We start from the raw sequence: 26,265 nt of genomic DNA on the forward strand, positions 1-26,265 counted from the left end.
CAAGTATTTGTTGATTCACTTTCAAAAATAGATGAAAATAGAACAAGGTACTAAGTATTTTAAGATCTTTGATCGTAAGGTAAATAATATTAAAAAATTATAAATTTTAATTTTTAAAAATTTTAAATACTTTAAATAACGTTTAATAATATGAATCATCGATTCGAAAGCTCTATAACCAAAAATAACTTATAAGTACGAAGGCGATCACACTCATAAGAACATAATACTCGAATTTTATATATATATAATCATAGAACAGACTAGGCATTTAACTGTATAATAATATGGTGAAATTCAATACCACAAAAGCCAAATGCAGACCCAAAAAAAAACACAAAAACAAAATGCACAAAAAGAGTTTTAGTGAAGGCAAGACATGTGGTGTGGGCCTGACAACTAATAACCGTATGTGCTAATAGGACAGAGCCCAACCCCCCGTCCGTACGTAGTCCTTGTTCTTCCTTTCGTTACAGGTTTCTGACATCATTAATAACAGCACGAGTATCAAATATACCACAAAGTAATTAAATTTGTAGCTTGCCATCTCCATCACCCTGATATTGTCTTGTTAGATATAGTTTGAGAGGAAACTTTTCTGCACAACTAAATTGAAAGGTACAGTCCAATTCAAACAAGCATCTGGAAAGTGGAATCTGCACTATACAGAACAGATAACTTGCTGAACGGAGAGCTTTATAATAAAGATTTGATAAGATAATCCCCGCTACATTCTGTGATAGACACATTTAAGATCATTTCCTCCGGCGTGTTTCCTTTCCATTACTTAGCCCTTTAATCCTGGGCGTAAAACAAAAGCAGGAAGATAACCAACACTTTCTTTCTGCATCCGTAGAATAACTTGTTCATATTTATCTTCTGAATGTAATGAGCATGCTTCAATAATCTTTTTTTTTTAAAAAAAATAACGTTAAGTCGCGAAAGAGAGAATTATAGCCCTCCAAAAAGCTGATATCCATACCACCAAGAAAACAGCAGCCCTGCATTAGGCAAACAGTTGTTCTGTTACAAAATGGGCGAGCTTAATCGGCCAAAATATGAAGAAGACTACGGATTTCCGGATCCTGTATTCTTTCTTGGTTTTACCCTAAAACAAATGTGAATGCAATTGCGCTACGAAACAAGCATTCATCAATAGAAGCATCACAAAATTGTGCGGCCGAAAAAGTGTTTATAAAACTAGAAACATTAAGGGGCTGCTGCAGTTGTCTCAATGAACTATGTTTGCATATATATGCAAGGATATTACAAGATTGTATGGCCAATAAGAAAAAGATGTCATACATCGGAAAATGAGTCACCTGTTGGTATACTTGAGATGTTAATGCTTTAATATCTTAATGACTATTGTTAATCTAGCATTATCAGTTGAATAGAAGAATGAAGGAGTTTTGACTTTACCCCATGGCAGACTTGTCGAGAGTAGTTTTGGTTTGATGACTGGAGCAAACGAGCCAACTGCATCCATACAAAACAAATTGGTAAATCATATTTTTACGATGCCTATTCAGAAACCTTCACACAAAGAAAATGTTGCAATAAGTTAAGACACCTAGTTTCATTTAGTAGATTAAGTGTTGGCTTTGTTTAATTAAGAAAATACTCTGTGCACACCAGTTTACTTGTATGTAAACGCGATAGCTCACTGGGTTATTGGTTGATTCAGAAGGCTATCATGGTTAATTGCAAGTTTATGATAGTGGACAAAGCAGGACTCATTTGATTAACAGCTGTCAATATCAATTAGTAGTACTGCCTAAATGTTCACCTGCAGAGTCGCAATTGGAAGTAGAGTTCCAGTTGCCGCAGAGGCAGAGATCCGCGCCGCTGCCTTCATTGTGGCCACAGACCCCGCCGGTGGCCCGGCACGCTCCGCAGAAGCCCTGATTGTCGGTGGGCAGCGAGTAGGATAGTCTTATGCCATACGCCCATGCTCCTGGTCCCAGCGCCCGTAGAGGAGCTAGACTGTACGCGCTGCTGTACCCTTCGCACTGAAGATGAGTCAGGTTAATCGCCCGGATCGCCCCAAACTCCACCGCACAACATTCTGGTGCTGTTCCCTCACCCGCCAACATCCCGTCCCATGCAGGGCAGCGGTAGTAGTCCTCACAGCTCATACCTGTGGAATAACTGTTTCTTTTTTCCCTCTCTCTAGAAGCTTAAACGAGTAGAGAATACAAATAAATTCGTATGCAACAAATACCGGACACGTTGCGGCAGGGCAAGTGCTTGTTTGGGAAGCCCTGGAAGAGCGGGGAGTCAGCATGGCAGTGGAGCAGCATGAAGACGTTATCACGGTCAGGCTCGAGGTATGGCGCGCGCCATGGCTCGACGACAAAGCCATTGGCACCGTGAGAGAGGGACAGGGAGTAACAGTCAGACATGGCGGGGTCGTGGATGGTGAGGCCGCGGTAGGCATAGTCGATGTCGAGGACCCGGTAGGAGCCAGATGGCACATGGAGCATCAGCACGCTGTTGATGCAGAAGAGGAGGTCGCGGAAGCCTGCATGGCCGCAACCTGGGCGGAGGGCGAAGGGGTAGTCCACCGTAATGTTGCCGCAGTAGGACCGGCACGTGCTGATCGGGACATTGGCTACTGACACCGCACATGGCGCGGAAACAATAACAACAACAGCAACAGCAACAACAACAGTGGCAGTGAAGAGACGGGGAAACATGAACAAGGTAATGAGGTGGTGGATCATGGTGCTGGCAATACAGAGAATCAAATGGAAACTTAATTAAGAAGAAAGCAGATTTTAGTAAGGGGCTTGGGATGGGGGGGTGGGGGTTGTACACAGAGAGAGAGACAGAGGCATATATTCTTTGCTTGGTGTGATGAGTTAATATGGACCCTTGCTTTTCTCTTTTTCCTCCACTGATTTGTGTTCCTTTTCTTTTTCTTGGGCGCTCTTTCTCTCTCTGACATATGTGTCTCTGTTACACAGTTATCAAGTACGAGGTTGGTCTGGTTTGCTTTAATTTCTCCTTGGGCTAATTTATTGCAATGAATGCAGAAATAGCAGCAATTAGCTATTCTTTACAGAGAGCATCTTAGCCAACTGTAAAGAAAGCAACAAAATTGGAGTTGAACTGTAAATTCTGTTTTACCTAATTTAAAATGAGTGTCATGTTCCACTAGCAACTGTCTAAATTAAGCCCATACCAATCCCTCGCGCTCGATCTCCTTTACATTTTCTCCAGTGCAAGCCTCCACTATCACTGCTGGATTTGCTGCTTGATAGTTGATATCATATCACATGCTTGATAACTACATTTTCCCAGTCATGGGCAGCTAATTCTGTAGAGGGGAAAGGAAATGTTACATCAGGCCTAGACAATTAAGCATAACACAAGACCAAATAAAAATAAAGTGAACTTAAATAAGCCTCACACTGTACTCAATACCTCACTGAATTAAGACAGCAAGATCGTAAATAGATAGTAGCAGCATTATTCCAAAGAAAAAATGTTGTAGCAACAAAGTAACTCAGTCCAATCCCAAAATACAGTACAACGGATATAAATTAGGACCTGTACATAATAAGAAAAGATTTCAACTGAGCAACTAAAAAAAAAAAAAGACATCACTTATTTCAGTTACATCATTGAATCAGCCCCAGAAAATGGCATAGAATAATCTTTTGGAATGCAAACCACATTAACAAAGACAAAGTAATGATCATTGCAAATAAATCTAGGTGATGATGGATAAAGTGGATGTTGTCACTTGTGACAGTGCCAAAGGAAAAATGCTAGCTGCACAAGTTCTGTATTGAAGTCCATTTCCTATCCACCAAACTCTCATTTGTGCTGCGTCCTTTTTCAAGAACCAACAGATGGAATGAGAAACTCCATCATGAAGACTGAGAATTACTTCTTTAAGCTTCCCTCTAGCCTCTCTATTGCAGCACCGACTCGGCTTTGACTCACTTCTCCCCCCTCACTTAAATCAGATGACGAATTAGAACTTGCAATCTCCGCGTTTGCCTTTTCCATCAGCTTCAGTTGTAACCAACCTGTACAAGAACTCCTAAGAATTAGCCAGAAACAGAATTTATACAGTTACAGCAACTTGACCAAATTTAGTCCGAGTAACAAAAGGCAACTAGCATGCTATATTTAGTACTCCGCATCTTGAAGACTACTACAGAAAGAATAAATCATTCAAGACAAGTAATGGTTATGATTGCTCAAAGGGTAAACAGATCTCATGCAACATTTACCACCCAGACCAGTCCGACTCTTAATTACATAGCGAGAATTAAATAATAATCAGTTTCATACAATGTTCTCAGTTGACAATATTGGGTCCTAGCAAAGTGATTCAACAAATAAATAGAGTGATGATAAGGAAGTAATAAGGAAGCTTTGGTGATAGACAATTTATTCTCAGGGTCATAGAATGCCATGTTAAGACTGATTATTTCAAAGATTTTCAGTTTGCCAAGTAGAGCAAAGTGTAGATCATCTTTAACAAGACATACTAAGATCTATCGACTTTTCCTGGTCTTTGATGTAAATGGTATACAAGGCAAACATGGTGACTGAATAGAGGCAAGCAAGATGAATAGTACTAGTCTGCAAGATAAACATTACCAAGTGGAAAGCAAATTCCAGCTCCGAGAACTGAACCAAGGAGCACATTCCTAGCACGCCACATCATCGATCCTGGCACTAAGAATCAAATGAGCAAAAATCAGTTCAGCGTTTTCACACAGACAAAATACCCAAAGGCTATCATACTGGATCGTAAATCTCTTGTTTAGTATCACAACAAAATGTAATGACCGCGAGGCTAGGAAATAAATGGAAAAAGAACAGAAATTGAAATTAAAGCAGATGATTCAGCCAACAAATCAAACTTACAAGATAGCGCTTATGCAAACAAGTACTACTGAGTCAACACAGTCCTTATCAAATATGGTTTTCACAAATACTAGGGATACTTAAATAAGAGAGAATTCTCATTACTGGCTGGTAAAAATAGCAAATTCATAACTTGTTTCTTCTCTGAAAGTAATCCTCTACATTGTCATTTGATCTTCACAGCTCAGAGGTGTCTATTCCATATGTTTAAAATGTGAAACAGATCCAAGTAAGGCAGGGACAAGTAAAGCAGGAGTAACATAGCCAATTCCCTTCCAAACAAATTTAGTTAAGAGCAAGAATAAAAGTTAAACTTACATCCAACTTGGATACAGTTTTAAATGACCTAAATAAACTAAAGGACAAAGCTAAACTACAGACTTACTTCAAATAGACCAGATAAAACTTTTTATATTTACACATCTTAGCATTGCAGCAGTAATTGTAGTTTAAAAGAAAATGTAAACAATTGAAGTCTTTACGCGTTGAGAAGTTTACTATATTTGTTCAATGACAGCACCACCTTGCCTGTTAAGAAGGTCCCAACTAGTGGTACTACAGGCAACAAGAGATAAATATCTTAAAGTATGCTTGGAAAACCCCTCAACTATAAACTATTTTAAAATAAAGCCCCCCGAAATTTATTACTGGCGTCTTTTGACTCTTGTTTCGGTTTGAGTAACTCATATAGTTAATTTGGGAATGATGATTTTTTCTTCAAATGGTCTAGAGTTTAGAGTATCAACATAAATATTTACCACATATTTTCCATCATAAGATTAATATGGCATTAATGGAATTGTTATTTCTACTTCCTTTGAAGCAACCTTTTGATTTAGTAATTAACATAGTATGCCAGGAAAATCACAGTAATCAGAAATAGCAATCAGAGAAGGTATATGAAAATGAGTACAGACATAATAGGTTGAGTGTCTCACATATAAGACCGAACATTGCTGCAGTAGCAGAGCCAGCCCCAGCAATATTGAAAACATCGTGCACGCCCCTCTTGTCGGCAAGAAGGTTTTGTATGCCATAGAATGTGGCAGTGAACATGCCAAGGCGAATGCCGCCAACAAGTGAACCGCGAGTCACTCTGATAAACCTTTTCTCCATGGCATCTCTCATTAATCTGTACTGCTCACGCTTGTCCGGTGTGCTCCCCATTTTCAGCATCACTTCTGCATCTTTGCTCTGCCAATAAAAACATATTAAGCTAAGTACTTCTGCATCCTTGCTCTGCCAACAAAAACATATTAAGCTATGCACAGTAAAGGCTTTTCATCCTAAAGAACAAGTTTTCTAATGAAAGGATTAGATAACTTTATCGGTCCCTCCTGAAAAACTACAGTTTTGGTCTCTCCTGTTTACATCTAAAAGTTAGACTGGCCAAAATGAGATAACACCTAACAACCAGTGAGAAAACCCTGAAGGGAGATCGAGTGCGTGGAAAATGAGAGGTTGCTTTCCTCTTTGAGAGCTTAAAATTTAGAAAAACTAAGCGCACATTGAAACCAATTGTTAATAGATTTTTAAAAAAAAAGAACAAGAAAGGTCAAAGTATATTTCATATTCAGTTCAGAAAATATAATCTTATTGAGACAGAGTTTTCTGATGACAAGTTTAGAAATGAAGCTATTAGCGAACTATTATCAGATTTATTGTGCCATATAACCAAGTATTAAAGCTTGAAAATGTGCTTTCATAACCCTTCCGACACTACTGTCTACCGAAGTTCTACAGATAATAAAACTTCAAAAGTTTAGAGCTTACAACTGATGCAGCAGCCTCCTTGCTTCCTCCATATAACAAGCCAGCAAATACGCCGACAAGTGTTGCCGTGCCCCAATTTACTGTTCCAATAGGCCGTTGCCTCTCCTGAAGCAACAAAAAAAGAAAAAAGAGTAATGGTACAGAAAAACCTTTAGCATTGTAACCTCAAGAACGACACATTTCAAATGCATCTTGACTGCGGGTTCAAAATATGTGTTGGCTCAGAAAGCTTTTTTTTTTTTTCCCCCCAAACAAAACAAGACGGGCAAGCAAAGAATTCAATCTTTTATTGCTTGTAATGAACAAATGGAGAACCCATCGAACCATAGCTTGCGAAAGGTAATACTGAAATGTTTAGACTCCGCGGTCAGTAATACTAGGAAATAAACTCAAATTGTAGGGCGGTGTTTGGCGCTATTTGATGAGGTGTCGTCCGAGAAGTGCTATTGCGAGAAGCTCCTCTCTGCGGCAGAATCAGAAGCTCCGAATTGGATTGGAGCTCCTGCTTCTGGGCCTCAAGGTCACATTATGTGCTTCCGTAATCCTCATTGGGACTGCTGCAAGCTACTCCTCAGATTACTTTTGCAAATTCAACAACAGTAACAACAGATGAAGAGAAGAACACCAAAAATAAGGCAGGAGCAAACCGCCCACTGAATGCCACATAATCTACAGTACGGACTCAAAAGCAAACGATCAACAAGAGCCCTAAATCCGTCTCCAAAAGCTTACGCGATAGCTTCAAATTCACCTTAAAAGTACTTGAACAGAAACAAATTGGATAAACAGTGGAAAAAGGAGTTGCACCAACCGTTGAGATCGCCGCCACCTCTTCTGCTGGATTTTCTGAAGACGCGGCCACCATGATCCCAGAAACAAGCAAAAGCGAAGAAGAAGAAGAACCTAAGCCCTATAAAACTACTCCGAGTCTTTGTTTAGTCAATCACCAGAACCCTAATTTTAATTCCGATGATGAAGAACCCTAATTTTATAATAATAATATTATTATTCTCCCAGATGATCGAGAGATTCTGCCCCTGCGGCTGGATGAGCCGAGATCCTTTCCCTGATCCCGCTTCGAATACCCGCTTGCAAACTCTGGAGAACCGATGTAAATGGGTTGGACCGGCCCATCAGGCTAATGGGCTGACCACCCTAGAATGATTAGAATCGGGTTGTGGATGATGGTTTGGGCCTCTTTTATGGGAAAAAATTAGTTAGGGCCTGATTCCGGCTAAGCTAAGCCCGACCCAAGTTTGGGCCGGCCCCAATAGTTGTTTGTAAAAATATGTAGAAACAAAATTTTCCGATTTTTTTCTTTTCTTTTCTTTTTTTTTTGTAAAAATAAAAAATCGCGAATAGTTCCACTTACCTTTGGTTGTCCAAAGAGTTCTCCGTATAATTCGTTATTATATAGTGTTGATTAGAAAATTATACAAATAATTAAGGAATTTATCAGCTAATTAATCGTTACTGAAGAATTTATCTAATTATGTTATTGAATATTTCAACCATAAATTTGAGCCCAAAAGGAAAGGAAAAGTACATAGAAATTGTCTACTTTTTTATATTCTTAATTCTATATATTTCTATTTTATTAACTGAACTACTGCCAAATTTTTTCCAAACTCCAAATTTACTGCCCTTACCGAATTTTAGCCGAATACCGAACTTTCGACTATGACAAAAATCTTGCAAAAGATTGTTGCAGGTGTAGGAGCATCCCCAAAGCAAATTATGCAGTGCAACTGGTTACCAGTAAACCAATAGCATCAAAATAAGTACTTGCGTTTCATATCCTATACAAAATTTCTGATACCTGCCTCTGCTACAAAGAGTATATCTTTCTAGCAGGCATTTGTTACATGGAAAATGAAATGGGAACTCACGAAGAAAGCAGTGAGTGTTTGAAGTAAGTGCACAAGTAAGCTGTATTATACAACATTGTTCTTTACAAAACTCCAGTGAAAAGAATACCCAGTGTTTGAAGCATCGTGCCATCAAAGGCAAAGAAAGATGGAAGATGTACAATACGTTTTAATGTTGTATATAAATCGCCTTTGAATGTATTGATATATGACTTATCTGTGGATTTAAAGGGAAGGGGGGGAAAAAGAAATTCTATAAATGCGGTCTTGAGCTCAACAGTTTGTTTCAGGACAGAAATGCTGGCACCTGCTGCTTGCTTCGATGCCTGCAAGTTGTCATCAAATCTGAATGCAGTTTTAAGAATAGCATCAATGGTTTCCCCCCCCTGACTTTGTACAACTTGGGAGCCATAGAGAAAATGGCACTTCTTTCTCTTGGGTCACTTCACAGGTTGGTAGGACTGAGGAAACCACCTTGCCAATAGAAAATGCTTCAATCTTATAATCAGAGGGAATATTGCATAGCAGGGAATATGCATCAACGCCACCATGAGATAGCTGAGAAATCATTCACAGCAAAACGGAAGCAAAAGGAACATCATCATTCAGAATCTGTTTCCTGATGAAGCAAAAGGGTAGTAATTACGAGGATCTTTCCTTTGCTAAAACTTAAAAAGGACTGGGGAACTAGAGAGACAAATTATTCTTATTCTGATTACCAGGGAGAAACTATAAAGAGAACAAGTGATCAAATTTTGCATCTACGTCTCTTTTGCTACTATACCTTTGCTTTTTGAGTAAACAGATTATGGTTTTATTATGCCTAAGAAGTATAGATCTATGTCACTTTTTAAACCAAGGATAAACAAAAAATGGAGTTGTTTTGACTTTTATCTCTAACAATTCACCTTAGTCATGCACTCTGTCGCACAAATGTAGCAGTTAAACCATATCTATATGTTGGCAAGGAAATCAAATCTTATAAGAGCTTAGTTGCATATTTTGAAAACCAGGATGATGTAGAAACATAGCTTTCACAGCAAGAAACTCTAGCAAATCAAAATTAAACACGTATTAAAAGAAGATTGAAGTACTAAATGCGAAAAGGAAACAAAATTTTATGTGTTTGCCGTATGGAAAAGGGTGAAAGCTGGCAAGAAATTAAGGATCCATGAAACATAAAAAAGGTATGAGTATGAAGAGGGACTACATATATATATATATATATGTTTCTAGTTCGCGTAAACGTATCTCGTTTTCATTTTGAGTAATCTCCTCCTCACCTTTTTTGAATGGATATCTCCTCACATTTTTTTTTTCTTTAAAAGAATAATCATTTCACATTCTCAAAGTCAGACTAAAGCTGAAGTTAACTTGCTGAACAGAAAGATAATCAGCCCCTCATAAACTGAAAATCTAGAATCACAATAGCTTCTTGACTAGGAGAAAGTACTTACCATGCAGGAGCCCGAGAAGAGGATAAGTCAAGAAATGGGTAAGGCCACCTGTAGAGAGAACAAAGAAAAGAGAAACAGAATGAGCAAACATAAAGAACTTGGTGTAAGGGGAGCCTACAAAAGTGCTCATTATCATCAGAGATACTACCATAGCGGGATAATAGCGTGGATTATCCACTGAAAAATAACGTAAGTAGCTGTCCATAACAGGAAGTAGCCAATCCGGAACCAGGGGAAGCGCTGGCAAAACCACACAAAACAAAATACTTAATGAAGAAAACCTCAAGATTCAAAATAAATTACTTGATTGACCAAAGAGCCGCCAAATATACTCACCAAACTATTCAGTGCAGTATCACCGAGGAGGAAAACGGCATTAACTGAATGCATCCCAATAAGTAGCTGCAAAATTTGGCAAATTCATACATGTTTCGGATGGTGACATTACAAGTTTAGAGAAATATACATATCGTAGAAACTAACTAGAATGGAGACGAAACAAATACAGTAACTATTTTTTTTTTTTTTAAATATGCTCTCAAAATATTCAATCATCAGGGCAGATAAAGGATGCTGTCCAACACATCATTGTATTACATCTAACTAGTCAACACTGTATATAAATACAGTTGAATTAGCTGCACCATGAGAACAATCATTATGCTGATAGGAACAACCGAACAAGTTCAGATTATTTTTCAGCACTGAATTCGACAAAGCTTTTCCTATAAGAACATCAGTTGCTTCCTGGGATAATTTGATCATTACCTTGCATATAAAACTGATAACATAGGGTAATAGCTTGGAAAGAAAAGTAGATTAGTAACATATTTAGTTCATCCATCTTATTGTCATACACTGTTTATGGATTACAAACTGATGGTACTACTGGCTAGAATGGTTAATAGTGGATTAATAGTACTCCATTATACAGTAACAGAGACCAATCCTCCGAAGATGAATTTTCAGTAGATTGTTTTAAAAAAAATCTTTAATATATATCCAAAAAGACTGCTTGAAAAAAATAATAATATTTGCATACTCACAAAGTTGAGATCATAATCTTTGATGGCAAGGAAAGGGAAAATAATGAACCAAAATACGCAGTCAGTCAGCATCACAGCACCTGCATTTGTCTGTTTATAAAAAAGAAGTGAGTTAAATGACTGAACTATTCAACTATGAAAGTTTTCTCTAACTTTGAAGCGCTGACCCAAAAGAATACCAAAAAAATGCTGATATGCATGAGAAATTTCCCGACTCTTTGGCAAGGTAGATGCATCTATAGCTGATAACTAGTGATATTTCGGAAGCATGTTATTTTTCATGACTACTCTTACGCTTACTGCAAGTGGTAATTTTCAAAGTAAGATACTAGTATTCTGAACAGTTGTTTCAAATATCGGAGCTGGATATATGCTGTATATTATCAACGAACCAGAACTTCCAACATTAAAGAGTTAAACTGGAGAATATGAGCTCCACTTGCCTATTGCTAATTAATGCAGGCACTAGATTCAGTTTCATTATAGAAGGTGCTCAGTTAACTCTTACATCATGAAAGATAGGACTATAATCAAACTTTGATGCTGGAAATTACTAGGCGGGATCCTCTAATGATCATTCATAAAAATCACAATTACGCAAACATTATACATGCCTAGACGTAACACAACGAGATAATTTTAAATTCTTAATATTCAGTACTCCCTATTCCATGAATAGCAGCTATTCGCTGTAGAAAAATAGGATTTTGGATTATGTACACCACCTGATAGATGATCTGAAAAACATAACCCCAAAATCCAGCGGTTTGTCGAGCAAAGTGACCTTCATGGGAGGTAGACTCTTTGACAGCATGCGGGTTTGCATTTTCCTCAGAACTTCTAGGAGCCTCATATGTGCCTTGCTCGATATCCGGTCTTACGATGTCAACTTTATTATTGAGATATTGATGGCACCCATAGATGGACAGCAGCGAACCGAGCTGATCAATGCCGAATGAGTTAAAGATATATCTTTTATGAGGGAAAATTGCTCAATAAAAAGATAAAACTAAATTATGATCAGGATGTCACTGATCATGAATCTTTAAGTAACATCTAGATGTTCAACCAACATCATCAATGAGAAAAAACATACCCCAAAGTAGATGGTTACCAAAGCAAATGTCCACCTGCCCAACAACCAAAAACACGGTAGATTAAGTCAGCGATTAACTAAACAGCACATACAAATGCAAAATGAGTATTCCCAAAAGAGATTTGAAGAGAACACTGATGGTAGTTTAATATTACGAACTTGGGCAAACATGACAATAAAAAAGAATAGCAAAACAGCTAAAAATGCACATTGAGTTCTCCGAATGCACAAAGAGGTGGGGGAGGGGGGGAGGGAAATGTAGTTCAGCCATACGTGAATTACATGTTATTTGTCAGCAGGAGCCGAGATATAGCAGTATTGCACTATAAGGGAAGTGAGAAAAAATATATATATTTGTTAGATAGGAGCAATGATGTACACTTGAATGGAGTTCAAGCTTACCAATTGTTAAGTTTGCAGAGATGCGCACACGGACTAAAACACAATGAAATCACATACTTCCAATGACCGGTGCCTTATGCAAATGGGAACAACAGCGATAAATTGGCAATGGAATGAGTTGTGGGTAACGGACAGACATATGCGGGTAATTTGCAAGTTAAAAAAGTACGAAAATAGGGGGGAATTGAGCTTACTGAGTATAGTAGTAGAAGATGCTCCCTCCGTCCACGATGAGATTGGCGATGAGCAACGTCAACATTACGAAGAACGACGTCATCCGAAAGGCGAGCAGCCAAGCAGGATGGATGTCTTTAAGGCACGGTCTCCACGACTCGTCGTCATACAGAGTTCCGACAGACTTCTGCCGGCCGTCCTCTGCTCTGCCTTCTTCTTGTGCTCTCGCTGAGCCGTCGGCGGGGCCCTCATACCTCCATATCAAAATGGCTCCGACGACCACGGACGAAAAAACCCAAAGCGCGCACAGCAGTACTCTCCAATTCAGCCAGTAATGCGCGGAGGCGGTGTTAACAGTCATCACTGGCTGCCAAGGTTGCTGCGACGCTCCTGTTGAGAAATGCATAGTGGATTATTTCTAACTGCTCTAATGCAAACCGACAGTTGGATTCTGTTTTTGTTTCGATGCTTCTTTTCTTCACCCTAATAACTCTTCCCGCTGTCCGTCAAATGACGGTGCCCAATGACACTGGTCGGGTAGCCTTATTACTATAAAGGGATCGAATTATGAAAATCAGAAGACAACATCCAGAAACAGAAGTGGAAGGTTCTCTTGCCAAAATGAGCTCAAAAGAAAAGAAAAGAAAAGAAAAGAAAAGAAAAAAAATCCAGCTAATACAAATCACAGCAGAGGATAAGTCGAGAGGAGAAGAGAGCCCGCCCGCGAGGGAAGCGCGGAAGATGATAAGAGAGACAATTATCAGAACCAACAATTAGGCCGCCGCCTCTAGAAGAAAGAATCTGCTATCAAGGACGGCGGAAATTAAGGCAATGTAACAGGGGAAGAGGAAGGCGACCAAAAAGGGAAGATAATTAGAGCCCATTTCATCTATCACAGAGTGCACAGCCTAGGCTAACACCAGGAGGGGAGAGGGTGCGGGAGAGAGAGAGTGACGAAGCATGTGCATTAACAACACCTACAGGACTGAAAACGCACCCAAACCGTACGTACGCAAATGAGAAAAATAAACAAACAGGGGCTTCATGTCATGCATTAACCGAAAGGGATTTGTTCGCGAGGGGGAAGGGGGGAGAAAGATACCAAACTTTGGGTGGGATTTTTCATCAGGGCGAAAGCAATCCATTTAAAATAATTAATGCGAGGGGATAAGCAGGAACAGAGCAATATATGCGGAGCAAGGAAGGTAAAGGTAGGATGCTTACACACAAGGAAAAGCAGGGAACTGAATGAGATGCTTTGCTTTGCTCTGCTTTGCTTCACCCCTTTGGAGGGAAACCATGGGGACACATGTATGTATAGTCAGTCTCCTCTCTAAATAAATGAATAAATAAATAAATAAATTCTTAATAATAAATCTAATTAGAGAGGGGGACTCTTCAGCAGTATACCTTTCTCTGTTTTTTCGTAGGTTGTAGGCCACCACCCCCTTCGTCTTAAGTCCTAACGACCCTTCAAAAGTTCAATCCCTCCCCTCTCCTCTCCTCTCCTTCCCACAGCTAATAAGTAAGTAAGTAATGAGGTTGGATTGATCCCAGTAAAACAAAACCAAAAAAATAAAAAAGAAAAAAAAACTCTTTATTATTCCCATTTCAGTCTCGTCTCGTATTCCCTTACAGCTAATATTTTTTACCCAGGAAAAGAGGACGAACAAGCGGTTGCTTTTCCTTTTTTTGTACCATCCCATACGCAGCAGTTACGAGGCATCGAAAACTACCCAACACCCACCCGACTTGAGATAGCCCGCGAAATTAAATTACGACCCGTCGTGGGACGGGGGAGTTTTTGGGTGGATTTTCGGAGGACTGTTGCGGCTAAACACCAATACGTAGAAAAAAGAAACACGGTTGACAGACACGGGTCCTTTTCCAGTCACCCGTCTCGAAGGGATGAGAGAGGAAGAGAAAAAGAGAATCCTGGTCCATAGATTGTGTTCGTTGATTGGGATAATAATAATCACAATAATAATTTACACAACGTACGGAAAAGTGAGAGCATCTTGCAATCTACTGATCTACCTAGAGGCTTGATTTCAAACTCCGAGCCCGATTGGTCGAGCATCACGTCGATTTAACAAGTACAGGCTTAGGCGTGAAATTGAGCCTGGAAACTTGTCCTTGCCATGTCATTAATTTCATTGCATGGTACATGCATGGATTTATTGGGAATGCTCGATCTACCTTTGGCCCTTGCCTTGGGGGAAAAGTTTCTCTGTCGCAAGTTACATAACCCACAATAAAAAAAAATTTATAACACTAGTGTAATGTCATTAGTCGAAAATATGTTTTATGTGTTATTAGACCGGATAAACGGACGAGTTGGGTAACCGGCGGACGGGTTATTATACCCGTAGATTACTTGAGCATGGATAAAATTTACCTACAAATTTTTGAAAAGCTAATATCTTTACTCATACCCGTCCGCGGGTAGGCGGGTGGGTATGTGGATTATCTGTAATTTTTAATTTTTTGCTGTTATATTTTTTAAATATAAAACATATATATATATAAGTTTTAAAAGCATAATATAACTCATTGCTTAAAATATTATAATAAAACATATATATATATAAGTTTTAAAAGCATAATATAACTCATTGCTTAAAATATTATAACATACAATAAAAATATTTAAAGCTTAAAGCAAAAATATTTCATAACGCAATGAAAAATTAGAATTAGATTTTTTAGGATAAGTAAATAAAAAATATATATTAATTGAGAAAATATATTCTGTAACTAAAAAATATATGTACGGGTATCCGTGAGTACGTGCGGGTTATTCAAAATGCCCACTGCTTAATGGGTGCAAATCTGTAAATTTTTGGATTGAAAAAATTAGTATCCATACCCGTAAATTTATGAATAACCTGCGAATAACCGCAGGTCTGAATCAAGATTACCGGGTCTATTTGTTATAATGATTACAGAAAATAATTCTCTTCTATCACCCAAGCTTTCTTTTTCTCCATCAATCAAGGAGGCTGCTACAATAAGAAAATAGTCCCTGCATCTGATGCATCACGTCCATTCAGTGCAGCTACCATGTCATTTACCTTTTTTTATATCTTTATTTAATCCGAGCATCGAATAACTATATAATATTAATTTTCTCTCAACTTAAAAAATAAAAAGAAGAAATATGTGGAATATATTATAGAGTATGGATTAAAATAGAATATAAATGAATGAGTGATGGAATATGGGGAGAACGAGCCAAAAGGGGGCTGGCCCAACGAGTAGACCGGTGTCCTAACTCCTGGGTAAATTACTGGCATACCCTTCGCTTGCTTTGTCGGTTGGGTTTGGGTTTGGATTTGCTTCTTGCCAACCTCTAACTAGTAGTCGGTTATGAAACCAGCTGGAAGCCTGAAACTCTAACTCAGGCTGCAGGGACACAGACAGCTGTGGTTCTTCCTATGCTAGATTACTATAGCTGTCGCTTTAGCTACGATATAGTATTTTCCCTTATTTTAATAAAATATATATACTTCTTTCTAGACGACGTTAATTAATTTTCTCCAGAAAAGGACAAGCACTTGAGTGTGGGTAAAATTGTCCTGTGCATTCGGATGCTAGTTAAAATGAAAAGCCGGTTGGTGTCCTTTTTGGAAGCGAGCTAGTACCGTTGTCGCAAGCCCATTTCTGTGGGAGCTCATGCATTTTGTGGGTGCACGGGTCCAGCGTTGAGCCTTCTGGCTTAATTAATTTACCACTCATTTGTTTACTAAGTTTTATTGAGCACACAGGAAAGGCAAGGGTAAGAATGAAATGAGAATGTACTAGAATTTTGGAACGCATGCATGTATTTAGTAATTTTTTACTCTTTATTTGACTAGTAATTATTTGCGTAGCACCTCATCTTCTATATAGAGGGTATATATATTAGTCATGAATGAAAAAAAAAAAAAAAAAAAAAAACTAACTAACGCCTATTAGCAAAGAAAGTCTGCTCCCAAAAATTCATCAGTTGTTTGATTTTATAGACCGCTAGGAGAGGGTCCAACATGATCTTAGTTCATCTCTCCAATGAATAAAGCGAGTAGCGTGCTATTTTTTTCTCAAAAAAAAGTCACAATTTTATTTGAAAACCAATGTATTATCCCGCAAAATAATTTTAGAAAAAGAATGAAAATATCTAATATGTTTCCAAATTGAACTGTAAAGAAAATGAATGACAAAAACAAAGGATGCCAACCAATTTAGTAAACCTTAATGATTTTGCAATTTTTGTTTGGTTGGAGGTTAAAAGGGGATAAGGGGTTATTCCCTTTAACCCCAAACATGAATTTTGGGTAGGTGGAATCAAGTTAATCCCACCCCAATTTAATATTTAAATATAAATTTAAAATTTTAATTTTAATTTATAAATTTTAAAAATTTATAATTTGTAATCTTAAAATTAAAATAAATATTTTTTTATTTTTTATTTTTTATTTTTTAATTTTTAATTTTTATTTTTAAATTTTATTTTTAATTTTAAATTTAAATTTTCAAATTTCAAATTTTAATTGTCCAATTTTAAATTGTTATTTTTTAATTTTAAATTTAATATTTTATATTTGAAATTTTTAAAATTTATAATTTGTAATCTTAAAATATTTTTATATTTTTCAATTTTAAATTTTCAATTTTCAATTTTAAATTGTTAATTTTAATTATTGAAATTTTATATTTGTTAGATTTGATTTAAATTTTATAACTTTAATTTTAATTTAAGATTTAAAAATATATATTTTAATTTTTAATTTTTTAATTCTAAAAGTTATCTTATTTAAATTTAAAATTTTAAATATAAAATAAAAATTTAAATTCAAATATAAAAATTAGGGCAAAATTATTATTTTCTAGTTATAACTACCAATTATTCTTCTTATTCTATCTTATCTATTCAAACGCTATTTTTTCCTTATTTCCGCAAGAAACTCAATTTTCATCCAAACGTAAAATTGAACTATTCCGGACTTAACCCCATTCCTAGTTTTGTAACTTTTTTGGAAATAAAGAATTACTGTATATATATATAATTAATTAAATACTAGTTTAAGTACATCTGTGCACCGAGAGGGATCATGTGTACACACAAGTACGTCACAATTACAACTTGCATACGCACATAATACTATTCATCGTGCCCTAAGAATAAGTATAAGGTTGTATGCATAACCTGCTTTTCTAGTCATAATAAAAATCATTTTGCAAAAAATGAAAAGCCCAGAACAATTAATTACACAAAGAGCATAATAATATATGTTTACGACTCAAAATAAATTGTAATTCTATAATTCCATCCTCCAAGGTCCAACTTTTCTCCACAAAGAGCAATACTAGTTAGGCTAACCCTTCTTTAAGGAGAAATGTTATTAAGTCTATTATAAAAAAAGACTCTCCATTTTAGGCTTGCGTCAATACTTTTTGAATTTTATATATATATATAAAAAAAGATGATAAGACTATGGCATGAATATATATCTCTTGGATGGTATGCCTAGCATTGCTCTTTCTTAAATAATTAATCCATCAGCAAAAGAGGAGGTATACATATGTACCTTTTACTGCTAGCTGCATTTCTTAATTATTTCATCACTTTGAGAGAGAGAGAGAGAGAGAGAGCGAGAGAGAGGGAAAGAGACTATAAATGGATCGTCGAACCGAGGAAAATTAAAGTTCAGAAGGGTGATGGGTTGGATATATACATATAGGAGGGGGATACTGTTATGTACATTCTGAAAGGCGTGAGGCGCTAGCACTGGATGGGGAGGAGAACAGGCCTTTGTCGTGTGAAATGGTTAGAAACACGATCCTTATGAAGAGAGATTGTTAAGCCACCATCCTTCACGCTCTCTGTGCCTGTGTATGAATAACGAGATCAAACCCCTGATCTAGAGAAATACATTAATTAGACCTTATAGTTAACTGATCAATCTCAATGATTTGATAAGAATTATAAATCACGGGATATTCTGTTCTCTTCTTGTTTTTCTCTTTCTCGATCATCGGATTTTTTTTAATTAAAGGTCACAGTTCAATCCTCAGAAGTTTCAAATGTATTCAAATTTTCATTGTAGTATATATATTTCATATATTAGTTGGGCACATTAATTAATTTGTACATGTATTGGTGCGTATGGGTCATTTTTGCGGGGGGTAAATTAAAGGAAAAAATCAAAACCATATCTACAAGAACCGATGTAACTTTTCTCCAATATCCAAATATGCTATAACCGCGCGGTTTTTAATTAGAATACGTACAAAATACAAACCTCTACTGATAAGAAGTGATCACGTGATCCCAACTAGACGTTGCGTTCCGGTCACGTGATCCGAGCTAGACGTTAGAGCCCGGCAAGCTTGGAAAGTGTTGTGAACGATGCTGGGCATGTTTTCCGTTGGAGGAGTGTTTGTTTTTGAGAGAAGTTGTTCAAGTGTTTGCTTTCGGAACCTTTTTTCCATTGAGCAGTCAGTCGGTTACAGAGGCATTTCAATGGTGCATGCAGTGCAGCCTCAAAATAAATGAAGTATGTATATACATACCATTAAATATAAATATTAAAAATATTGTTATCTGATAACTTAATCTTTTGAAGAACAATAATTTTTTCATACTATATTTAACATATACATACTTCATTACTTTCTATCTACTAATACATTATTGAGGTTGGTCAAGTTAAATTCCAAAAAAGACTTAAAGCTATTAATTACACACTTAAATTTGTTAACTCTCACTTTCATGCTTTAGAGAGGTGACAATTTCCAAAGTATTTTGGAGCTCTTTTTAATTTCGAACGCTCTAAATGGTGATGCAGGTTAAGTTTTTGAGATAAACGATTGTTTCACATGATATCACGAAGATAAGGAGTTGCTATGGAGAGATAATATAAATGATATTCCATCTCGATCAGAGGATGGGAGTTGCAAGTCTTTATTGTATTTTGTGAAATAATAAAGATAGTTATTGTTTAAACTCGATTGGTTCCCAACCAAACTGTTGAGCTAATTATATTGATCCTATTTGTTCTTTGGACCTTACTATTTGGACTATATAATTTGGTGAAGTCAAAATCTTCTTATTCTATATTTTTTATTATGTATGTGGGCCCCTATTTATAACCCTTTGGATCATACTTCTTTTGATCCAAAAGTCCATATTGATAGCTTCTTCTTTTAACTAAAGTGAGACATTAGAATATTAGAGAAAAGAAAAGAGAGAAGTAGAGAGTGAGAAAAAGAGTGGGAGAAAAGAGAGAAAACCCGATAGCTTGGTTTTGATCTTAGTTCTATCAAGAAGGAGGTGAGATATTCCTTATGGGGTGTGGTTTATACCATTTGAGTAGAGCTAGAGTTGTTGGTGCTCTCTTTTTATACCTTAAATTAAGTTAAGGTGATATTTTTTCCATTTGAATCTCTTTTGTAATCTTCAATCTTATAGTGGAAACTTTTTTTTTGCATTGTTCTTTAATGAATGTAGGCATAGCCAAACTATGTAAATCCTTGTGTTTTTATGATTTTGTTTTTGTTATTGTTCTTGTGCTTGACTCTTCATTTGATACTTGTAGAGAGTGGGTTATGAAATTACCCACCAAGTGTTTGTGAAATTATCATTAATATTTTTCACCTTCATTTAACAACACAAGCACTCAATATTGTATGGGTGAAATTAATAACGGTCTTTTAGCTAATTAAGTCTAATTTTTCTATGATCAGGAATAACATTATAGCAATCTTTGCAAGATGGTGTTCTTGTTGTCTTTCTTAATGATTCCCTGTAATCCTTGAGCAATTTCGCTTCTTTCCTCCTTCAAAACTGTAAGCCTAGCTAGCCAGTATTATTTCCAGCTTATTGGTTGGAATTTTGGGCAAAATTAAACTAATCAGAATCTTCTCCTTCCTTTTGATTTGCACAGTTTGTTTCAACTTAATTTTGGTTCGTAACCTAGCTAGCTTTTCTCATTTCCCTTCTCTTTTTCCAACTCAAGCTCGTTTTTCTCATCATATGCTAGGTCGGGCACATGATTAATCTTTGGATTAATTGGGTTGCTCGAGGTGCATGATGGTGGTTCGGACGGTGGATTGAGGTTGGGAGTTATTTCGAATTTCTACGTACACGCTTCATTTATTTTTTTATAAAAATAAACTTAGCTGAAAATATAAATCAATTAAGATTCGAACTTAGAACTTTGAATATCAAGTACCAAGCTCTTTACCACTTGCATTAGGGACACTTGGTAGTTGATTTATATATTAACTACATGCTTAGCTTTGAGACCACAACACATATCTTCCTCTTTCTCTATTTAGTTTTCGGACAATTTTCAACATCCCTCACTAGATTTCGAGGTTATTTCCTTTTGTTTCCCTTTAATCTTGTACATGTGCCCAAATTTATTGCTCGGAATTATTTCTTGTCTTAATTAAGCACTATTATAATAGAATGCCTGCGAACATTTACCCCCAGAAAAAGGCACATTAATTTTCATTTTCAATAATAGAATCTAACTTCATTTCGACATAGCATTGCTTAGACAATACTTCGACTTTCCATATTGCTCATTTTAAAGAAAATTTCTAACATTGCGGAGCACATTACGTACGTTGCTAACTTAATTGTTACTTGCAACTTTTGGTAACTATTTACTGCAACCAATTTTTGTCCTACCTAGAGTAGAGAATGCTAATCCTACATGTTTGAATCTGCAGCACCGTACTCAGGAACGGCCTCCCCAGATTGATTGATCTCGCCATGAATATGCTACGAGATACGTGCCAGTTGTCTGCTGAGCAGGGACTGTCATGCATGAAACTGTAGACATGTGCTCCCTTAATTATTGTTCTAATGATGAATAGATAATTGTGCGATTAAGCGTCAGAGATTTCATCATGATTGAACAATTGTTTAACAATCGCTTTTTTTTTACTGACCGTCACTGACGCAAGTGGCAAAAGGGTTTGGTGGTTGGTACCCGAGACCCAAGTTTAAATCTTTGTTGATTCACATTTCTAGTTAAATTTATTTCTAAATGAAATAAACGAAGCGAGTAGCATGTTATCTTTCTCTGCAAAAAAAGGGGAAAAGGCAAAACACATTCCCTCACAAGTTTTCAAAAAAAAAAAGGGAAAAGACAAAACACATTCTCTCACAAGTGTTCTTTTGATCTCTTTCTTGTTTCTGACATATATATATAATTGATAGTATTATTATTATTCTTTATAATTTGACAGATCGATAGCCCTTTTAATCTCTTTTGTAAGTTATGGCTACATACTTATTCGGTCAGAATTGTGACTCAGTACAGCATAAACCAACTTAATTTATAAAAAGGTCTGAATCAGAAATAGAAAAAGAAAACAAAATAGAAAAAAGCCGGGCGTGTGATCAATCCTCTGAAATTAATGCTATTGCACGTATCTTGCACTGTACGTATCTAGCACCAACTTAATTACCCATTTCTCCTGCTACTTACGTGTAGACTTATTCAGGTGGCATGTATGGCAGAATCATCAATTGATTGGCCCCTTAATAGTAGACTGTTCAAGCGGATAGAGAGATTAATTACTTACGTGTAGAAGTTAATCGGGGAGCGGGTGCATGTGGTCGGATCGTGCACTACGGTCATACTATATCGCTGCCGTGTGGTGTATATATATGTATTCTGATCGTGATCGGAAGCTGCTATATCTGTAGGTATAGACTCTAATATATGCTAATTATTTGTTGTTAATCAATTGATGACCGGGTTGGCGCTGCGGCAGCTGTGAGAGATCATCTCCACCAGGTCCATCTCCTTCTTCACCGCCACTGCCTCTTTCTGATCCTCGCCGGCGGCGGCGCCCATCATCATCGTCGTCATCAGCACATCGTGAACTGGAGGAGCAGCCATGTCACCACCGTCGTGATCGCCGCTCCAAGCCATCTCCATCTCGGCCATGTCCATGTCCATGTCCATGCCCATCTCCATCTCCATCTCCATCTCCATCTCCATCTCCATGTCCAGAACCTTGTTGCAGTCGAGATGATCCAACACGTACCTCATCTCCATGTCCGCGCACTTCTGATCACAGAGCAGCTCCTTTTCGTCGAAGAGGAGGTCCGACACGTCGGCAAAGTCGACTTCGCAGGTCGGAACCAAGCGGTCCTGATCTTCGGCGCGCCCTGCATATCTGCTGTGTGCGGGTCCCTTTACATCCGCCTCCGCCTCCGCAGGCATCATGCTCATCGCAAGGCTCCTTTGTGGTGGCGGCACAATCAGCTCGTCGAAAGCACGCTCCGGTATCTTCTTGTTCTTGTTGTAATTGGCTGTCGATGGCGACAGCGCTGACGGCGGCGTTGCAGTCGTAGTACCGGTACCAGCTGGCCTGGGCAGGGGAGGTTTGAGGCCCAGGCTCTTGATGTAGTCCTGCAGGAGGGTTCCTGATTTTGGGTTCTTGGTGCTACGGCTGCGCCGACGGGCGAACTGCCGCCGCTTGGTGGCGTTCCAGTGATTCTTAATGGAGTTCTCCGTCCGTCCGGGGAGCCGCTTGGCGATCTCCGCCCACTTGTTCCCTACTTCCATATGGGCTTCAATCAGGATCCTGTCCTCCTCCTCGCTCCACGTATCTTTCTGCATCATCAAATCAATTGGAGCAATAGTTTTTGAATCATGCGTCAAATCCTCAAATGCATACAGCCACCTCTGCTGCACATAACTGAGTAATTAACAAATTAATTCCCTAAAAATGTGATGATAATAGTAAGCCTTTTGCCTATTTTTAGTTTTACATTGGGATTCACTAGATAATTTATTTACTTAATTTGAATTGAGTTGATTAACTCACTAGTTGGTTTTTTAAGAATTTGAATTTTTTTTCTTATTTTTCTTTTCATATAATTGTCTCGCTGCTTAAATTGCCTGCTTGCTTGTTGATCGAGCCGGGTTTAGTGGAAACTCAGCAAAGATCGTTCTGTTTGTGCTGCAGAAAAGCTTTTCCCGGTTCTTTTCCTTTCCATTTACCTCCAATTAGCCCAGCAAACCAGTGTGATCCGTATCATTTGCGCAGTCATTTTCAAAAATCAGATTCTTGCGTGCGGGATCTGTCAGTGCAGGCTGGCTGCAATAAAGCAGATGTCCAACATTGAGCAACTTTAGTCGTTTACTGCCTGCTCTGTAGTAGCCCGAACACGACCTCTAAGGTGTAATTTGCTGATCAACCTTGCTTGCGGATTCGAGGGCGGGCAAATTTTATGAGGATAACATAAGCAGATACCGCAAGAAAAAACATGCGATAAAGTGGAGCTAGCGCAATTTGCACATATATGAAATAACAAAAGAAAATTATTACGCCTGAAGAATTGATCTATTATCTGGGCAAAGATTAATCTTCATAGTAAAAGACTCGCTCGTTCGTAAAAGAAAATAAACATATATATACCAACAAATTAAGGTGGATGTAGGACGAAAATAATTAATGGATATATATAGAAAAAGGGATATTCATCAGGTTGTACCTTGATGTTGGGCCTCAGATGATTATGCCACCTTTCTCTACATTGTTTTCCAATTCTTGCCGGCAACATCTGAGCAATATGAGACCATTTCCGCAGTCCGTGCTGCTCCACTAATTTTATCAACCGCCTGAAAGCAAATAGCCATGCCAATTCATTAATTACTAACTCCTCTTTTTTTTTTTGTTTTTTGGGCTAGGATGAAAGGATATGCCTCCGAGAAGATTGAATTCGAGAGATTAGCAATTACCTGTCTTCCTCAAGCGTCCACTGCCCTTTAACCACGTTCGGCTTCTTGTGGTGCTTACCACTAGTCTTTTTCCCCGCCGCGCTCTTCTTATTCATCTCGAATCCCCTCAAAAGCGGTCTGCTGCTCCCCGTGACACAGGAGAGCTCGTCAGGAGGCGTGAAGGCCGCTAGAGGCTCGGCGCTGCAGACGGCCGGCAGAGGCTGGTGGCTAATATGATGGTGATGAGGACTCTCCATGTGATCTCGTATTGCTCCCTGCGTGTAGTGGGGGAGTCTGTCCATGATATTAGTATTGGGGAAGCTCTCGACAATATTGGATTTTGCATCGGTGCCCTCGGCCATGTCGATCGCCACCGGTGGCGGCAGTATCTTGTTGGAGAAACAGTCGCCGACGGCCGCCGCCGCCGCCGCGAATGGATATCTGGCGGATGCAATGGCATCGAAGGGGTCCGGGAAGTCCGGGTGGATCCCACTCCTTCCAAAATTACAACCGTCCAGATGCAATGGCAGCTCGTCTTCCATGTTGGCCTTGAAGCAACCAAAATCCATGGAAGCGACAGAGGGATGGCAAATGTACGTAGGTGCAAAATGGAGGAGGAATTTGAGCTTAATCTATCTCTGCAGTGGTTCCACAGAGATAGGCGGAGAGAAAGATGAGAGCATGCATTAACCCAGGCAGTGTCATGAATAATTCCCCGTTAATTAAGCCTTCAGGAAAAGAATAAGCAAAAAAGGAAACTGTTGATGAAGAGTTACTAGCTCCAACGGTTTTTAAAGAGGGCTTAGTAACTGCATGCATGCGACTGTTAAAGAGAGCAGGGTGCAGTGATTAGCTTGGCCCGTCCACGGCTGGCGTGGTGGATGAATTCCAAACAGTAGTGTCCTCTTGCATAATCTAATAACTGTTTTTCTTTTAATTTTTCTTCTGGTTAGTAAGGGCCTTGGCCCCGACGACGGCATGTTTTCGCGTCTAGACTCTAGACGTGGCAGACATTCAAAAGCTCACCTGAAACTGAAACTGAAGCGTGTCTGCCCGAATGCATACTAATCTGCACATACCGAGCAGCAGGCCTGCGCCGACACGGCCCAGTTTTAGCAAGAATAGATATTGATGTTGATTCATTTAGTTTTTCACGGCCCCTTCTATTAGAACCTAATTAGGGTTGCCTAAGCAAGAAATGCTCGATGCTTTATCGGATGTAGCTTGCACGTCCTTGATTAGTTTTTTGGCAAATGCATGTTGGCGGCCGCACATTTTTTTTTTTTATGAGAATGTAGATCAATAGTTAACAATATACATAACCTCCCTTAAGTTATTAATTTGAATTCTCTAATTTCTTTGTTTTGTACTGTATATCGACAACACCAGTTTACAAGGGACTTCTTTCACTGCATCTGTTATTTAGAAACTAGCCGAGTGAGCGGAGGGAAAGAAAGCATATACATGTTTTGTTGCTTTTGAAGAGGACATTGTGGTCATCCTCCCCTCAAGCATAAATTGCATAATAAAATCTCATTTGCTATAGTAATTAGCATTACTAAAGGCCAACTTCAACACCCTCTTAACTCCTCTCAAGGATTATTATTATTCTCTTAAAACTGCTATTAAAGCAATTAAATTCTTTTTCTCTCTTGCTGAATATTGATTGTTCGTTCAATTAATTGCATCACCCTTATTAGTCTTTACTTTCATTGAAGCCCTCGTTTAGCGGCAAAGTCCCCGCATCTCAAACCATGGCCAATAATTAATACGGGTGATCATAAGGCTGTGTTGGCACAAAGAACACATATGTGAATCACATAATGAAGA

General features: G+C 38.1%; 4 protein-coding genes across 7 annotated transcripts; all 4 read right to left on the minus strand.

The window, feature by feature from the left end:
- On the minus strand, positions 612–3,539 carry LOC109710243. The gene is made up of 5 exons (XM_020232751.1): positions 3,430–3,539; positions 2,225–3,322; positions 1,790–2,140; positions 1,423–1,479; positions 612–1,001 (listed from the first exon to the last, which is right to left on the minus strand). The coding sequence occupies exons 2-5, from the start codon at positions 2,724–2,726 to the stop codon at positions 952–954; spliced, it is 960 nt and encodes a 319-aa protein (XP_020088340.1). The 5' UTR covers positions 2,727–3,322; positions 3,430–3,539; the 3' UTR covers positions 612–951.
- On the minus strand, positions 3,456–7,756 carry LOC109710244. The gene is made up of 5 exons (XM_020232752.1): positions 7,475–7,756; positions 6,664–6,768; positions 5,829–6,084; positions 4,621–4,698; positions 3,456–4,040 (listed from the first exon to the last, which is right to left on the minus strand). Exons 1-5 carry the CDS (start codon positions 7,526–7,528, stop codon positions 3,895–3,897), a joined length of 639 nt encoding a protein of 212 aa, XP_020088341.1. The 5' UTR covers positions 7,529–7,756; the 3' UTR covers positions 3,456–3,894.
- Positions 8,537–14,197, minus strand: LOC109710989. 4 transcript variants are annotated; one of them, XM_020233842.1, is made up of 10 exons: positions 14,117–14,184; positions 13,931–14,039; positions 12,727–13,096; positions 12,131–12,164; positions 11,760–11,975; positions 11,035–11,124; positions 10,325–10,390; positions 10,137–10,228; positions 9,989–10,036; positions 8,537–9,089 (listed from the first exon to the last, which is right to left on the minus strand). In XM_020233842.1, exons 3-10 carry the CDS (start codon positions 13,065–13,067, stop codon positions 8,972–8,974), a joined length of 1,005 nt encoding a protein of 334 aa, XP_020089431.1. In that variant the 5' UTR covers positions 13,068–13,096; positions 13,931–14,039; positions 14,117–14,184; the 3' UTR covers positions 8,537–8,971. The 4 variants fall into 4 exon arrangements, with proteins under 4 accessions (XP_020089431.1, XP_020089432.1, XP_020089433.1 ...); XM_020233843.1 differs by having other exon boundaries at positions 13,931–13,990; positions 14,117–14,153; XM_020233844.1 differs by lacking the exon at positions 13,931–14,039 and having other exon boundaries at positions 14,117–14,197.
- Positions 22,447–24,731, minus strand: LOC109710743 (transcription factor MYB98-like). The gene is made up of 3 exons (XM_020233481.1): positions 24,457–24,731; positions 24,210–24,336; positions 22,447–23,325 (listed from the first exon to the last, which is right to left on the minus strand). The coding sequence occupies exons 1-3, from the start codon at positions 24,690–24,692 to the stop codon at positions 22,447–22,449; spliced, it is 1,242 nt and encodes a 413-aa protein (XP_020089070.1). The 5' UTR covers positions 24,693–24,731.

The sequence above is a fragment of the Ananas comosus genome, linkage group 5 (assembly GCF_001540865.1).
Source record: "Ananas comosus cultivar F153 linkage group 5, ASM154086v1, whole genome shotgun sequence".
In the NCBI taxonomy this organism is placed as follows: Eukaryota; Viridiplantae; Streptophyta; class Magnoliopsida; order Poales; family Bromeliaceae; genus Ananas; species Ananas comosus.